The following is a 14,718-nucleotide window of genomic DNA, read 5'->3' as shown; positions in this document are numbered from 1 at the left end:
CATATCTGGGGTTGTTCTATTTTAAAACAAGGGAAATATACATTTCAGTTGATCATCTCACAAAATCATTCCTGACCTGAATTTTAGTCTGCAGACTTAAGACAGCTGAAATAAATCAAGTGCGTACAGGCCATCGCATTTGCAAGAAACAAAAGATTTTCTTTACAACTACATTGTTGGGGATTCTAATACAAAAGCATGAAGGCTGCTTGTCTTGTTGTACTAACACTTGTTTAGTAAGCATTTAAAGGAAGTTGACACAAAATCAATATTACTTGGCTATCTTAAGCTTACTTGCTCTGAAAGTCAAACAGCTATTTCTTGACAAAAAGGTAAATATTTAAAGATTATTTAATTTTATTAAACACATTGTTCGTTGCTTTGCGTAAATAAGAACTTTAAGCTGATTTCAAGTACACAATGAAAGTTCGGATCTCCATCGGGCTCAGTTCAATAATGTAGTCCTGACTATCACTGTCTGCCTTGAAGGAATTGTATGCTCCATGCGTCGACTTGGATGATCGTCCCTCATCAGCGTTAATTTGTTCTGAGTTCGTTTCGCGCTTAATCCGGTTACTCTGGGCACCCAATTGTCCGGCTGGCAAAGATTCCTCGGCATATTTAACACCCAACATGGGTTTCACGGGGCTTAATAGGTGCACCGACTCAGCGGGTTGGGAAAATGATCCGTATGTGTTAAATGCGGCTTCTTCGGAATCGGGAGCAAATTGGAATCGTCGAGTTTCGTCCAACCAGGCATTTCCATCCAGAGTCGTTTCCCGGATGCCTTCCACCTCGAAAGCACTAAGGACGTTCCTAACATTGAATTGTACCGGCTTGGAGTACGATGGATCCTCTCCGTTCTCCATTATATGCTCGAATCGCACCAGAAGTTGGTTTTCATGCCAAGGCTCCAAGGTAAGAAGGTTTACGGGTTTTGGCAAAACCAATGAAATCCCAGTGAACTGTAAATAAAGGTGGATTAGATTAAAATAAATCAGTGTTTCAGTACTTTGTTAGCCACTTACAGTATTTGTGAAGGATGTCTGCCATTCCTCGGCACTGTAGGCCTCCATGTTGCTGAAGAATTTCCATGTGGGCAGCAGTTTCTCCAGCTGGGTCAGTCGCTCAAGTGCCTTCAGGGAAACACCTTCGCGGTCAGTGGACCGACCGAAGAAGAGATGGTGCTTTCCCCGGGCAATCAGTCCATGCCCGAATTCAGTTTCGTTCAGAGCCTCGCCCACTCCGAAGGCATCGTCGCGCAACAGGCGGCGATGGACCATCAGTTCCAAGGATCCAACCTTCAAGGAGCTGCCCCCCTGAGCTCTGTCCGTAAGGATCGCCATGCGTGCTGTTTCGTCCTCCAGATCTATTTTAGTCGTAATAGGGTAGTAATTGCCGGCCACTTCCTCGTTGATCTTGACACTCCACGTATCACGGTGATTGAGTTTTCTCTGAATCATTTCTCGACCTTTAATGGACAGTTTAATAAGAGTTTCAACAAGAAGGACTTTTAACCAAAACTAAACTTAAAATATCCAACAGGAAACAATTATGTTTTAGGTGGCGCCATCTGCCGTCCAGTAGAGTCACACAACAAGGTTTCACCCTCTCAAATATATGAACTACGTATTTTAAATATGCAACTGTTTTAAACTTTCATAATAACTTCTAAAACCTTGGTTTGATTTTGAACATTTTTGATGTGTCGATAGGTATTGACCGAATAAACATGTAATAATAACGGAGAGTTACCATATCTCAGAGTGACATGCAGACACACAGACAGATGGCTATTGATCCTGATCCAGAATATATAAAATGTATAGGATCGGAAACGCTATTCTTAAACAAGCCAAGTACCACAGGTAATGGGTATAAAAACTAAATAAGATACATGATAGCCATTGAACGTTACCATTTGAATCGGTACGGAATATGCCCTCTGATCCGATGTCAGAGTTAAAGCGAGTAATCACTTCCTTGCCGATGCCATCGTCAATGGGAATGGGTCCAACCAACCACTCGAACTCAGCAAAAGAGTCCTTGTTATAAACTCGCACCACCTGGCTAATCCAATCGTTGAACTTCTGATGCACTTCCTGGACCAAGTCGCCCTTGTAGACTTCGATTTCCACTTGGTCGGCGGCAAAGTGAATCTTGTTCTCTTTCGGTCGGAAGATGTAGGCCCCGGATGATCGATTGAGGAACTCAGCATTATTTCCAACAGCACCTTCGTAGAACAAAAACTCTTGGCTAACAAATCTGGTTAGGCCGTCGGATGTTACCTCCGAAAGGAATCCATTGGTGTCGAAGCCTAGTTTAATGTGCTGAAGAAAAAAAACCAGGTGTATTAATATATGCAGTCTGAACAGCAGTATAGTTAACTTACACTATTTCCTATGACTGTCACACTTGATGTTCTCTTCGGCGAAGCCCTTGTTGTCTTACCATTACCTTCAGTACTATCCAGTTTTTCAATATAATACGTGCGATATCCTAGGGGCGGAATGTTGGTGGCTAGGAAAACAAGTTCGTATTTGGCAGTCGAATTTCTGTGCTTTATGTCGATTACTACTTTGGGAATGGGCACAGCCTGGGTATCCAAAATCGCACCTGAAATATTAATAGTTAACTATTTAGTACCCGATTTCCATTGAGTTCAGCTCACCACATACCCTTATTATCGATGATTTTGTAATTCGGATCGGCCACTGGAATTCTCACATATTCACTGACAGTATGTGCTAGAGGATTGTAAAGGGTAAGCGCAAATCTATCATTCGACTCGGAAACGGGACACGAAGTGATGTTCAGCAAGGGACAGGTCTTGAATTCAAAGACATATTTGGCTGATTTATCTTTGACATTTTCCCTGGACTGCACCGTCAGTTGATTTAACACATTGCGAGTGGTGGCACCACAGGCCCTAAAGGCAACGCTCATCCGCTTGGCATAGTCCAAGGCCACCTTTTCCTTTTCCGTTCCCGTTATGGCATCATGGTGCTGCATTATTCCAAGGGTTTCGCGCATGAAGGTCAGGTGGGGATCGAATTCCACCGATTTTTTGGGGGCCAGAGCACTCAATTGCTTGCAAACTTGCAGGAAATGGTTGCCATCCCGTTCGTATCGCTTCAGAGTTGGCCGCGATGTGAAATAGCCGGTCCAATAAGCATGGGGATCGGATGCATAGGGAAAGAAGTCATCGCTCTTTTCGGGCCAAGTTATACCGGCATCGTGTAGCGATTTCAGATAGCACGATGGTGTCGAGTAGAGCAGGTTTATGTTCGAACCATTCGCCTGACGCTGATTGGCATACCTGTGGGTCGGTCAAAAAACAGGAACCGTGTACGTTGTAGTAGGTAACCCTTCCTTTTCGTTCCGCTAAACTCTGTCAAGGAAAGCCCCTACTTACTTAATCAACTTGTCCAGGTTCTTATACCACATATCGGCGTTTTGGTAGTGGAAGTCCTCGCCCATGGTCAGAATCAAGTTGGGAGTGCGATAGTGTTTGGCCATTTTAGTAACATATTCCAAGAAGGCATCAACCTGTGTGTCACACATTTTCATCACTCTCGATTATCTTGTCTTTCAGGTTAAAGACGACACATTTTTTGGGACATGTTGGACAGTACAATTTTGAATTTAGGGGCTTTCTTTAACAGTTAGTTAGCAGTAGCAAGGACAAAACAATATGCATTTACCGTATCAACTTGTCGAGGTTCTTATAATAGACTTGGGCAGCCTGGTAGGTGAAATCACCGCCCATTGTGATAATGATATTGTTGGTGCGGTAGTATTGGGATTGGGTCTTGGCGAAATCCAAAAACGTATCGATCTGATGTGAGGGTGGTGGACATTAACGAAAGACAAAACAAACGCTCAACCAATGCCAAAAGTATAACACCAAAAAAACACTATGGGACATATGGTATAAGTTCTTACGCGCTCTTTAACATTGTTATCGGGGCTGTGTTTGCCATCAATTATGGGGGCATCGCTGCATAAAATATCGAAACAGAAGCCATCTGGTGCCTGGTAGTTGTTGTAAAGGGCGCCACTAAACAAATCCGCTTCCTCTCCTAAAAATTCCAATAGATTAGGGCATGATCTTTAAGTAAGATGGTTATGGTTCTAGCTACCAAGATTTGCCGAGCCGTGCCATATCATTTCCGCATTTTTGGTCATTAGACGTTCGTCCTTATCTTGGTAGTCCAGTCGTCCAAAAAACATTCCATCGAAGCCCATCTGCGCGAACATAGAAGCCATTTCCCTGGAGTGACCGAAGGGATCTATTTGCCATCCCACCCGTGGACGTCCACACTCTCCAAAGGTGTCATTCAAAAGTCTGCAATTACATTACACAAATAATGGGGATTGCCACTTTAATGAGGCTTACAAATTGGAGTCCAGTACAAGTGGTAAAACGATGCCAATTACATTAGTAAATGTGGATATTTTATCTGAATATTTTGGGATTAAGAGTTCATTTCTGACATAATTTCAAATAAAGTTTATTAATTAACTTTTTCGGTTAGCGCTTTTAGCAAAAACCATTTTAGCCCTTCTTGAGCTAAAGAATTTTCTTAAATTTTCGGTAAAACAAACGATCGAAATAAGATGCTCACTAAGGACATACTGAAGTCCTTTTAAAAGCTCAGCTGATTTCAAATAACATGTTAACTCAAATAAATTCATACTGCTGGTAGTTTGCAATCGCACTCGTATTTAATCACAATCAGGTACTTCGTACTTACCTTAAGCCCCACGAAAACTGATCAATCACACTTTGATAGTGCGTTGTCGCCTCATCATTCATGCTCCAAGCGCCGCCAATGAACTCGAGTCTGCCCTGTTCCACCAACATCATTACAGCATCTTGGACTTTGGCGGTCTGCTCCTTCCACCACTTGAAGAAAAAGGCAGATTCGACATATATGAATCGTTTCTCGGGATCCCTCAACAGGGCCTCCACAACCGAATCGATTATATATTGCACTCCAGCCTTCTGAATCCTCGTCTCGCTGCCATAGTAATATTGGTCAACGGTTTTCAGCCATCCGACGTCATCGTGTGTGTGTGCTACAAGATGCACGTTCAGCATATTCGGCTTCGTTGGATGGCAACTCTAAAATAAATTTGTGATGTAAAAATATTCAACTTTTTTAAGATTATAGTTTTGGATACTATATATTCAATTCTTATCCTAGCAATTTATAACTATCTTTAACTGAGAAAAATAATGTTAAAAGTCATTGGGCAATATTTTAAAAATAACAATTTCTAGCAAATTCTGAATGACCAAGGTCTGAGGAAGTTATAAATCGAGTTATATTTGTAACCCAGACTTTGGTTAGCAAGCATGTCGTATCACTATAAAAATCCATTTTCATTATTATTTATTTTAATTTTAATTCGCTTAGGTATGCAAAAAATATTGTAAAAGGTCAGATTCATCACTGAACTACATCGTTATCTCTTGCCTTTCATTTGATTGATGTTTAGAAATGCAAAAACAAAATTACTAATAAGATGGTGAGGCCTCTATTTGTATTAAGAATACAGAAAAACAAAAACATCAACGTAGATCGCCGGCATTTTATATATAAATATGTATATACCTAAATGTACATATTATAAAGCCTAATCAGTTTCGTTCTCTCATTAAAAAAAACAGCCTGGTAGAGTTTTGTGCATTTGGTAGGCTGAGTAACTAGCAACATGTTGCAAATGCCATGTTATAATTCTTTTCTCTGAGAAAGGGCAAATGGACTTACCTGATAGCCGCACTGAGAGGCCTTTTGCTGAATATTCCGCAGGTCGGCATCGTGAATTAGACAGCCAAGGGCGCAAAAGATGGCAAGCCACACAGAAGTCTTTGCAGACATTGCAGTTTTCTTTATTTACGTTTAGCGAGTTTGCATCCAATTACTCTATTTTCACAACAAACACTTTGCCGGTTTTGTGTCATATACATACACAGACTCTGGAAACAAGCGACTTATATAAAGGGCACCACCGACGTCTCAACCGATCGCATCGGCTTCTCAGGGCGAACTGCTCAAGCAGAGACCGCAAACTCAGCTCGAAACCAACTTGAGAACAATTCTTTATTGCCCTGTACATACGAACATTGAGAAAGTGAGCAAGTATTCCCACATATGTATGTTTGTACTTGGGAGAGTGGGCATGGGTATCGAAACATACTGATAGGGCTTTATAAATTTCGTACATGCGCGTTTTAAAGTATTCCTTCAAAGATTGATTAAGTGACTTTAGCTGGATCGAGCTAATCGTTTTCACACTACAAATTAGTGAAGTGTTTAATTGGTTTCTGAAAAACGTTCAGCCCACCAGTGCATTTATGATAGCATTGAAGTTAACTATGTTGCCATCGGAGACTTAAGGGTCTGAGTGGTACACTTCAGAAACAGGAGGTAATAACGTCAAGATCAACGGTTTTGAACTATAACCACCCAGTAATCGCACATCGCATCAAGCCAGCAAGGGTGATTTAACAGAGCTATTTTGTAAAAGACAGAATGAAATCTACTTAAAGCTAAAATATGAGATTGAAAGATCAAATTCCTTAACTAAGACCCTTTTAAATTGAGAACTTTTGTGCTTTCAAGGAGCTATACAAGTTTTTTCTTAACTGCCAAACTTGAAAACAGACAGAAACAAAAAGGAAATCGTTATAAAGGCTGAATGATAGAATACTTTTGAAGAGAAAAATTAAGTTGCCTGGTTGCACTACAGCCTAAAAAAATTCCTTTTGAAGCACAAAACACCACAGTGCTTTAAATTTTGTAGTTCACAGATTTTAGTCACATTTGGTGGGAAAGAAAATTTCGACAGATATTTTTGTGTTCCTCTGAAAATTGATTTTCTTGCACTGCCTCTTAATTTTAAATTGTATAAATGTATATGTGAAAAAATCGCCACTAGATACATGCATTTTAGGAAGCCTTTAGCCACATAAGTTACCTCGAAAATAGAATTACTTCATTTTCTTACAAATAAGATAAATAAACTACATAATTATTAGTACGCCTCAGTAAAAAGAAGTACCCACTAATTAGAATAAAATGTTCTGATATTTTATCTACAAGATGTAACTGAAATAATTAAAAAAAAAAGCACAGTGGGTTCCATTGTTGGTGACCTCCACGCATTAGTTGTACAAAGAAGATATTTATCTTAACACATCTTTGTAAACATTCTGCGTATAAGCAAACCTTCTCCTAGACTTACAAGACATTTAAATTTCTTACATTTCATAAACTTTTGGCTAAGTACAGATTATTAAAACATTTGTTGAAGAAACCGCATTTGCATCATCATCTTTATAGCGATTAAAACTTTTCAGTCTGAATAAAACAACTGTAGCCTTTAAGAACTGGTAATAAAAATAATGAAAAGTTTCTTGTTTACAAGAGGGACTCTTATATGCCACTTATTTAAGTACAAATTCATAAAGCCATTCGATTTCCTCTCGTAATCTTAATAATTAATTACTTGAAATGATTGCAACTCAGATAAGAACTTTAATTCAAAATACAGAAGTCGTTGACTAGTGGCCAAACATAAACAAATTCGAATATGTGTGCTGAATTTGAAAGTTGATAAGCCCCAAACCTCAGGTTCATTCCAATATAAGTTTACAGTTTAGCGAAATCAAAAGAAGGTTTGTTTGTATACGAGTAAAAGACTGATGAACGCAATGCAATAATGTGTACTTTCCCTCTGTCTAGGGTGTACAACGCTGTAAATTGTTATCGCTCGAGCTCCTAAATGGATTTTAATTTGATAATCCCACTCAAGCTGTAGCGATCGCAGTACAAGGTTTATCGCTTCAAGTGGCACATTGCTGGGGTCTAAGGAGTTGCCTCGTTTCTCGTTTCATTTTATTTCACTCAACAGTACCGATAAGACCCCTCCGTGGAGCTCAGCAAAGCTACCGAAATGGAATATTTCAGTAGCTTACCGGTTTTTATCACGCTCTTTCTACTGAACACTGCGGCATCCGAGGCTACCTGTGGGTTTAAGGTAACGAATTCAGAAGTAGTCAGTTCGAAATTCACAAGTATGTTAAGTGCACTTCTGCTCTGTGATCGTTTACTCAATTGATTTGAAAGAGAGATTTTCAAAACTACAATTCACTGATTGTAGGCATGCCCCGACACGAAACAGAACATGATCAATGTTCATTTGGTCCCCCACTCGCACGACGATGTCGGTTGGCTGAAAACGGTTGATCAGTACTACTATGGAAGTCAGAACAAGATTCAGCACGCTGGAGTCCAGTATATTTTGGATACGGTGGTCGAAGAGCTCCTGAAGGACTCGAGACGGCGTTTCATTCAGGTGGAAACGTTCTTCTTTGCCAAGTGGTACTCCGAACAAACCGAAACAATCCAGCGAGCTGTGAAGAAATTGGTAGCAGATGGACGACTTGAATTCGCCGGAGGAGCTTGGAGTATGAACGATGAGGCCACGGTTAACTATCAAAGTGTAATAGATCAATTTAATTTGGGATTAAGGTGAGTACTTGTGTTTACAAACCACTTATAAAGGTGCCTAAAAGTATGCTGTAAAAATGAGAACTTGGTTATCGAGAACGAATTAATGGGACTCAAAGTATATTGTTGCCTACTTTTAGGCAGCTTTATAAGTAATTTTAAAGCGCAATTGATACCTCAGTTCCTAATCACTGCCGTTACAGATACTTAAAAGACATTTTTGGGGACTGTGGACGACCGAGCATAGGTTGGCAGATCGATCCATTTGGTCACTCCCGGGAAATGGCCTCTATATTTGCTCAAATGGGATATAATGGCGAATTTTTCGCTCGCATGGATTACGTCGACAAAAAGAAACGTATGGAAGAGCAAGGAATGGAGATGATTTGGCAATCAAGCGAATACCTTAAGAATTCAAACATTTTTACTGGCATGCTTTACAATCACTATTCATCGCCACCGGGTTTCTGCTTCGATATCAATTGCCAGGATGCTCCAATAATCGATGGCGAGAGTTACGACAACAACGTGGACAAAAGGGTCAGTGATTTTATCGATTATGTAAAGACAATGTCGAAGTCTTTCCGATCTACTCACATAATGGTGCCCATGGGAGACGACTTTCAGTATGAAGACGCCGCAGTTAATTTCAAGAACATGGACAAACTGATTAAGTAAGTGTGTCATAATTACATCTTGGCCATTTGTCTTATCTGTGATATTTCCCATGGCCAACAGGTACGTCAACGATCGCCAATCGGGTGGATCTCAGGTCAACGTTTTCTACTCAACCCCTTCCTGCTATCTGTACGAATTGCACCAGCTGCAGCAAACGTGGCCCAACAAAACCGAAGATTTCTTTCCCTACTCCAGTGACTCGCACTCCTACTGGACGGGATATTTCACGTCGAGGCCTACGCAAAAACGCTTTCATCGGGATGGAAATCACTTCTTTCAGACGGTCAAGCAACTGAGTGTTCTGGCCAATTTGACCAGCCCGCAGCATGCGGAAGATCTTGAAAATCTAAGCCAGGCCATGGGAATTATGCAGCACCATGATGCTGTTACGGGCACCGAAAAGCAGGCTGTTGCCCGTGATTACGATCGTATGTTGTACAAGGCGATCGTTGGTGCCGAAAATAGTGCTCGCGATGCCCTTCGATCTCTGACCAATCTGACCTCAGGGCAGTTTGAAAGTTGCCTGGAACTGAACATAAGTGTCTGTGCATTCACCCAGAATAGTGCCAACAATGTGGTTGTCACTCTGGTAAGCCCATTGGCTCATGCCTCAACCCAGTATGTGCGTATTCCAGTGGAAAACAATAACTATATAGTCACCGACGAGAAAGGTACTCTACCTACATACATAAACTTTTATTGGCAGATAATTAGTAATTTTTTTAAAATTTTATTCAGGTCGTGAAGTACCCTCGGAGGTAATCCCCGTTCCTTGGCAAGTTTTGGCCATAGAACATCGATCGAATGACACGCAACACGAGTTGGTTTTCAAAGCCACTGTTGCAAAGATTGCCAACTTTTTAATTCGTGTTCTGCCTTCGCCAAAAAGTGTTGATCATGAGTATTTCCCCATAGGGAAAGCCATGGATGAGACCGACGTATTGATAGTGGAAAATTCGGTAAGTGTACTGGAACATCTATTTTGTTTATTGCATTAACTTTAGTTATTTTAGCTCGTGAAACTCACTTTTGATACAACTACGGGAGGCTTAAAAACCATTTCAATGAATGGCCTAACCGAAAACATTCAGCAAAGCTTTGGCATTTACAAGGGATTTCGAGGCAATAATGGCGAAGCCAAAAACCGCTCATCAGGGGCATATGTATTCCGTCCGAATGGAGGCATTGAAATACTAAGCAATAAGGCTGATATATCCTTCTACAATGGCACCAGAGTTAAGGAAGTCCATCAGCATGTGAACGAGTGGATCTCGCAGGTAATACGCCTTTACGAAGGGGTCAATCGCGTGGAATTTGAATGGTTGGTTGGTCCGATACCCACGAATGATGAGGTTGGAAAGGAGATAATCACCCGCTTCTCGAGCAATATATCCTCCAAAGGTCGATTTTACACCGACTCAAATGGTCGGGAAATGCTGGAACGCGAACGAAACCAGCGGGAACACTTCGATCCCGATATGTCGGAGGCAATAAGTGGTAACTACTACCCAGTGACCGGACAAATATCCCTGCAAGACGGCGAAAAGCGACTCACCCTGCTAAATGACCGAGCTCAGGGAGGAGCCAGCTTGATGGACGGAGAATTGGAGCTGATGCTGCATCGACGGCTGTTGAGTGACGATGCTTTTGGTGTTGGCGAAGCCCTAAATGAGACCCAGTATGGAACTGGTTTGATCGCAAGGGGAAAGGTTTATTTGATTCTCGATGTGGCAACGGAAAAACCAAATCACGCAGAGAGACTAGTTCAGCATGAGTTGGACCAACACTTTTGGAAGTTCTTCAGCAAATCCAATAGCGTACCCCATGTAAATAAGGACATGATTCCCGATTTTACCGACTTCCCTCGCTCCGTCGAACTTCTTTCTTTTGAACAATATTCAAAGGAACAAATATTGATACGAGTGGAGAACTTTAACACTAACGGAAACGTAGTTAGCTTTAACCTATATCCCCTCTTCACTTCCTTGAGTGGTTACCAGATTTGGGAGACCACTTTGGACGGAAATATGAAGCTTATCGATATGAAGAGATTCAAATTTAATCAAGATGGCTCTGGTAGTATTCCGTCCTCCGTTGAATATTTCTACGCTCCACATAGCCCGTTGTCGGCTGATTCTACGATGGCTGCTTCCGAATTCGTTGTCACACTGGTGCCAATGCAAATTCGTACGTTCATCATCCTACAAAAACCTATTTCATAATCAATGTATCAAACAATTGCTTTCCCAAAATATAACAAGAAATATTGATTAAAAACATGTAAAGGCCTCAATTAGTTTTAACTTGGGTTTATGTTCTGTTTTGTTTTTGCATTCAGACCAGAACGCATTATCGTTTATAATCCCTAATGGATTTTAAAGTTTTTATATTGAAATACTTTCGCTCGGAATCTCAAAAATGTATATTGTTTTATTACCTCTTCTTGCATTTAATTATTTTTTTTATTTTAAATACAATTTTTACGATACAATATATTGGAATTCGTTTATTAAGAAACCATATTAGGACAGACAGTTGTTTAAAATAAAAACTTTTTGTATATTGTGTAACAAATATCTAACTCTTTTATTAGCAAATCACGCAATGTGCTTTATCGAATAATCTTGCATAGGTAATGAAGTTGAATTCAGCTTAATCGCAAAAAGCACTTCAAACAGAGATTAGTCACGCTAACAAACTAATTATTCTCGAAGAGTGGAATTTTATATGTATATATATTCTTGATTTTGAAAGCCTTTATTTAGAGGTCTATGCACCGTCCTACCAATATTTTCTAAATAAGCAATTCAAAGATACAATTAAAAAAGGAATTAAAAGTCTGTCTCACCCAAGTTAAGAACAACATGGAGTCTAAGTCGTTTAAAAATCGGCGATGGCTACGATCGATTATAAATTTCATTGTTTTATACTTTAACAATTGTTGTGTTCATGGTTTCCGATATCTTGTCCAAACAATGCTGGTTGTCTTTGAAAAGTAAGTTATAAACATTTTTTTGTAAAAGGAGCATTGATTTTAAAAAACAAAATACATAAAATTTTTGGATAAAATATTTATTAATTATGATTATTTTGATTTTAAAAAACAAAATACATACAATTTTTGGATAAAATATTTATTAATTATGATTATTTTCTAGATTCCTATGGTTTGTCTTGCTGTTTGTCTCAATTTATTTCTGTATTATTGTGTGCCTATCATCTATTGATCGTTACTATACGAAAAGCACACATATCGGATTGGAGGTACTGTGAAATGCTGTGAAAACTTAAATAAAACAATAGTTTTATCCCATTCAGCGAAACTACCACTTTTGGAACACCACCTTACCGAGTCTAACAATATGCCCAATGGAACGCCTTGACAATACATTGTTTGCTGATTATTGTCGGTACTTATATATATGTATATTTCTAACTTTCTTTCTTACAATTGAAAATGTATTTCTAATTTAAGGAAAAACGGCATTAAGGGACCAGAGAAGGCAATTTTTTGGGACTTTCTAGAGAACTTGGCCAATTCTACGTACGTGAATTTTCAAAACATACCCCAGAGCGATCAGATCGATCAAATAATTAAGGACATAGGCCTGAAGCCGGAACACTACATGGAGGTTATCTACAATCTAACCGTGGACTCAACTTACACCCCAAGCGAAGTCAATCGCACCCGCTGTGTCGATGGTCAGACTTTCATTCATGTCCGACAGGTTCTCACGGAGTACGGACTGTGCTACCTGGGAAACTCTAGGTTGGGCGAAAAGTACAGTTCCCGGTATTTGATCTTCGGAAAGTATCCCGAGTTCAACAAATACGAGCACGAGCGTAGGCTTATTCAATATCTGGAGGGTTCGTTTTTTGAAAAGGACGTTCAGTATACACTAATGGGTTTTTCCAGCCCGGCATTGGATGTGAGTTAGTTTAACTAGCTCGATATGACACGGTTTATACTTACTAACGTATTAAATTTACCCAGAGTTACATACATTCTGCATTCGAAGTAATGAAAGTGGACACAAATTTCGGTTATACAACAGACGGAGTGGTGTACGATCCAATCTCCAAAGAGATTACTGCTGATGATAACCTGGAAAGGCAAGTTACATGAACCTCTTTTAATACAAATAAAAAAAGCTTTAATACTTAAACTTTACGCAGTGAGACCACCATCACAATGAGAAAATGTCGGTTTTACCACGAATCCAATTTGACCCATTTTCCATTCTATACTAGAAATGTTTGCATGCAAGAGTGCCGAATCAATCTGGCATACAGAATATGTAAATGTATACCCCACTTCTACCCCAATCGCAGTAAGTTAAAAACATTATTTTAGAACTAAAAAACGTAACACTTCGTTTTAGTCGCAAATCCGAAGCCGGTGTGCGATTACAAAACTTTAAGATCCTGCTTTCCTCGTCATGCAAGTAAGGACTATATTAATTAAAAGAAAAAATATAACAACATTTATTTTTCCCACGTTTATAAAATATATTTTAAGGTTTTTTTCTACAACTCTACGAGGAAAATGGAAAGCACGAGAAGCCCGAAACATGCTATTGCGAACAGAACTGCCGTGACTCTGTAGTTACTACAAGAGCCGCCCTCGTAAGTCTTAAGGTTTATTTGTATACCCTTGCAGGCGGTATTATCATTTTTGTCTGATGTTCTCAATGCAGAGAAGAAGACAAACTAATTATGTCCGTCTATCCGTTTCTACGCAAATTTTTCTTTCTGTTTTAAAACTATTTGGATAACAGTTTACCAGATAGTTTTTTTTTCCATTGCAGATATACTGCTGTGTATATCATATAGATGACTAATAGAATTACTAGAAAAACAAGTAAAACTTTTTGTTTTTAAAGGTAAACACGTTGAACTAGAGATATATGAAAACCATATCATATAGCTACCATTTTATATAAAAGTCGGTGAAAATGCATATGTTTTTATCAAAACGAAATGTTTTTTTCAAACAATGTTGCCTTTTTTGGTCTAATGCTCTCTAGTCTAATATGCAAGCATTAAAAATAAGGAAATGGTGGAGTTGGAGTATTGACTAATTACAACTTCTTAAATCTGTAAGAGCATATATACTTCGGCTTGCCGAAGCTAACCACATTATAAATATAATCTTTAAAATCTTGGCTTCCGCTTTTAGCCAATGTTGGGATCAAAACAATTACTTGGAAGTATTGGAAGCACCGTATCTGTCAAAAACTGGCCACAAAATCGACTTAAGCGTCAAGTTATATTTTCAATGACCGATCTGTTAGGTAACGACAGTAATTGACCAAAAGCCATAATCTTAACTTATACTTTCTTTGTTTTAGTTTCAATCGGCGGAACGGCAGGACTGTTTCTTGGATTCAGTGTTTTGGGCTTCGTTGAAGTTTTATACTTCTTTACAATTAGGTTGATCTGGCAAACACTGGGTTACCGGCTTTAAAATAAAGCAGGCAATATTTACTTAAATCATAAGATTATAGCTTATTTAACT

General features: G+C 39.3%; 3 protein-coding genes across 6 annotated transcripts; 2 read left to right on the top strand and 1 right to left on the bottom strand.

Annotated features, from left to right (window-relative positions):
* Positions 1-339: 339 nt before the first annotated feature.
* On the bottom strand, positions 340-6,069 carry LOC128263472 (lysosomal alpha-mannosidase). Of its 2 annotated transcripts, none has more exons than XM_052998532.1 (10): positions 5,778-6,069; positions 4,758-5,128; positions 4,143-4,348; positions 3,946-4,082; positions 3,416-3,549; positions 2,679-3,319; positions 2,393-2,616; positions 1,919-2,330; positions 1,029-1,471; positions 340-965 (listed from the first exon to the last, which is right to left on the bottom strand). In XM_052998532.1, exons 1-10 carry the CDS (start codon positions 5,886-5,888, stop codon positions 399-401), a joined length of 3,246 nt encoding a protein of 1,081 aa, XP_052854492.1. In that variant the 5' UTR covers positions 5,889-6,069; the 3' UTR covers positions 340-398. The 2 variants fall into 2 exon arrangements, with proteins under 2 accessions (XP_052854492.1, XP_052854491.1); XM_052998531.1 differs by lacking the exon at positions 3,416-3,549 and adding an exon at positions 3,705-3,838 and having other exon boundaries at positions 5,778-6,068.
* Positions 6,070-6,149: 80 nt separating this feature from the next.
* On the top strand, positions 6,150-11,477 carry LOC128263473 (lysosomal alpha-mannosidase). Its single transcript, XM_052998533.1, has 7 exons — positions 6,150-6,437; positions 7,755-8,049; positions 8,173-8,543; positions 8,726-9,196; positions 9,261-9,871; positions 9,939-10,159; positions 10,214-11,477. Exons 2-7 carry the CDS (start codon positions 7,966-7,968, stop codon positions 11,420-11,422), a joined length of 2,967 nt encoding a protein of 988 aa, XP_052854493.1. The 5' UTR covers positions 6,150-6,437; positions 7,755-7,965; the 3' UTR covers positions 11,423-11,477.
* Positions 11,478-11,835: 358 nt separating this feature from the next.
* On the top strand, positions 11,836-14,677 carry LOC128262100 (sodium channel protein Nach). Of its 3 annotated transcripts, XM_052996164.1 has the most exons (10): positions 11,836-12,195; positions 12,359-12,464; positions 12,519-12,610; positions 12,676-13,129; positions 13,195-13,317; positions 13,381-13,531; positions 13,583-13,645; positions 13,720-13,826; positions 14,380-14,494; positions 14,552-14,677. In XM_052996164.1, the coding sequence occupies exons 1-10, from the start codon at positions 12,065-12,067 to the stop codon at positions 14,665-14,667; spliced, it is 1,458 nt and encodes a 485-aa protein (XP_052852124.1). In that variant the 5' UTR covers positions 11,836-12,064; the 3' UTR covers positions 14,668-14,677. The 3 variants fall into 3 exon arrangements, with proteins under 3 accessions (XP_052852124.1, XP_052852122.1, XP_052852123.1); XM_052996162.1 differs by lacking the exons at positions 11,836-12,195; positions 12,359-12,464 and having other exon boundaries at positions 12,472-12,610; positions 13,195-13,313; positions 13,377-13,531; XM_052996163.1 differs by lacking the exons at positions 11,836-12,195; positions 12,359-12,464 and having other exon boundaries at positions 12,574-13,129; positions 13,195-13,313; positions 13,377-13,531.
* Positions 14,678-14,718: the final 41 nt, after the last annotated feature.

Source organism: Drosophila gunungcola, unplaced genomic scaffold (assembly GCF_025200985.1).
Source record: "Drosophila gunungcola strain Sukarami unplaced genomic scaffold, Dgunungcola_SK_2 000001F, whole genome shotgun sequence".
In the NCBI taxonomy this organism is placed as follows: Eukaryota; Metazoa; Arthropoda; class Insecta; order Diptera; family Drosophilidae; genus Drosophila; species Drosophila gunungcola.
The sequence above is the reverse complement of the archived record's forward strand: the minus strand, read 5'-3'. Positions and strand labels throughout refer to the sequence as shown.

What these genes read in the sequence shown, in the direction of transcription:
- LOC128263472 (XM_052998532.1), bottom strand. Translation starts at nt 5,888, where the DNA reads ATGTCTGCAAAGACTTCTGTGTGGCTTGCCATCTTTTGCGCCCTTGGC. An exon ending in ATAACAATGTTAAAGAGCGC is followed by an intron (nt 3,550 to 3,945) that starts GTAAGAACTTAT and finishes TGTGACACACAG; the next exon opens with GTTGATGCCTTCTTGGAATA. An exon ending in AGACATCCTTCACAAATACT is followed by an intron (nt 966 to 1,028) that starts GTAAGTGGCTAA and finishes CTTTATTTACAG; the next exon opens with TTCACTGGGATTTCATTGGT.
- LOC128263473 (XM_052998533.1), top strand. Translation starts at nt 7,966, where the DNA reads ATGGAATATTTCAGTAGCTTACCGGTTTTTATCACGCTCTTTCTACTG. An exon ending in AGGCTACCTGTGGGTTTAAG is followed by an intron (nt 8,050 to 8,172) that starts GTAACGAATTCA and finishes CACTGATTGTAG; the next exon opens with GCATGCCCCGACACGAAACA. An exon ending in AACATGGACAAACTGATTAA is followed by an intron (nt 9,197 to 9,260) that starts GTAAGTGTGTCA and finishes CATGGCCAACAG; the next exon opens with GTACGTCAACGATCGCCAAT.
- LOC128262100 (XM_052996164.1), top strand. Translation starts at nt 12,065, where the DNA reads ATGGAGTCTAAGTCGTTTAAAAATCGGCGATGGCTACGATCGATTATA. An exon ending in TTGTTTGCTGATTATTGTCG is followed by an intron (nt 12,611 to 12,675) that starts GTACTTATATAT and finishes TTCTAATTTAAG; the next exon opens with GAAAAACGGCATTAAGGGAC. An exon ending in ATGATAACCTGGAAAGGCAA is followed by an intron (nt 13,318 to 13,380) that starts GTTACATGAACC and finishes TTACGCAGTGAG; the next exon opens with ACCACCATCACAATGAGAAA.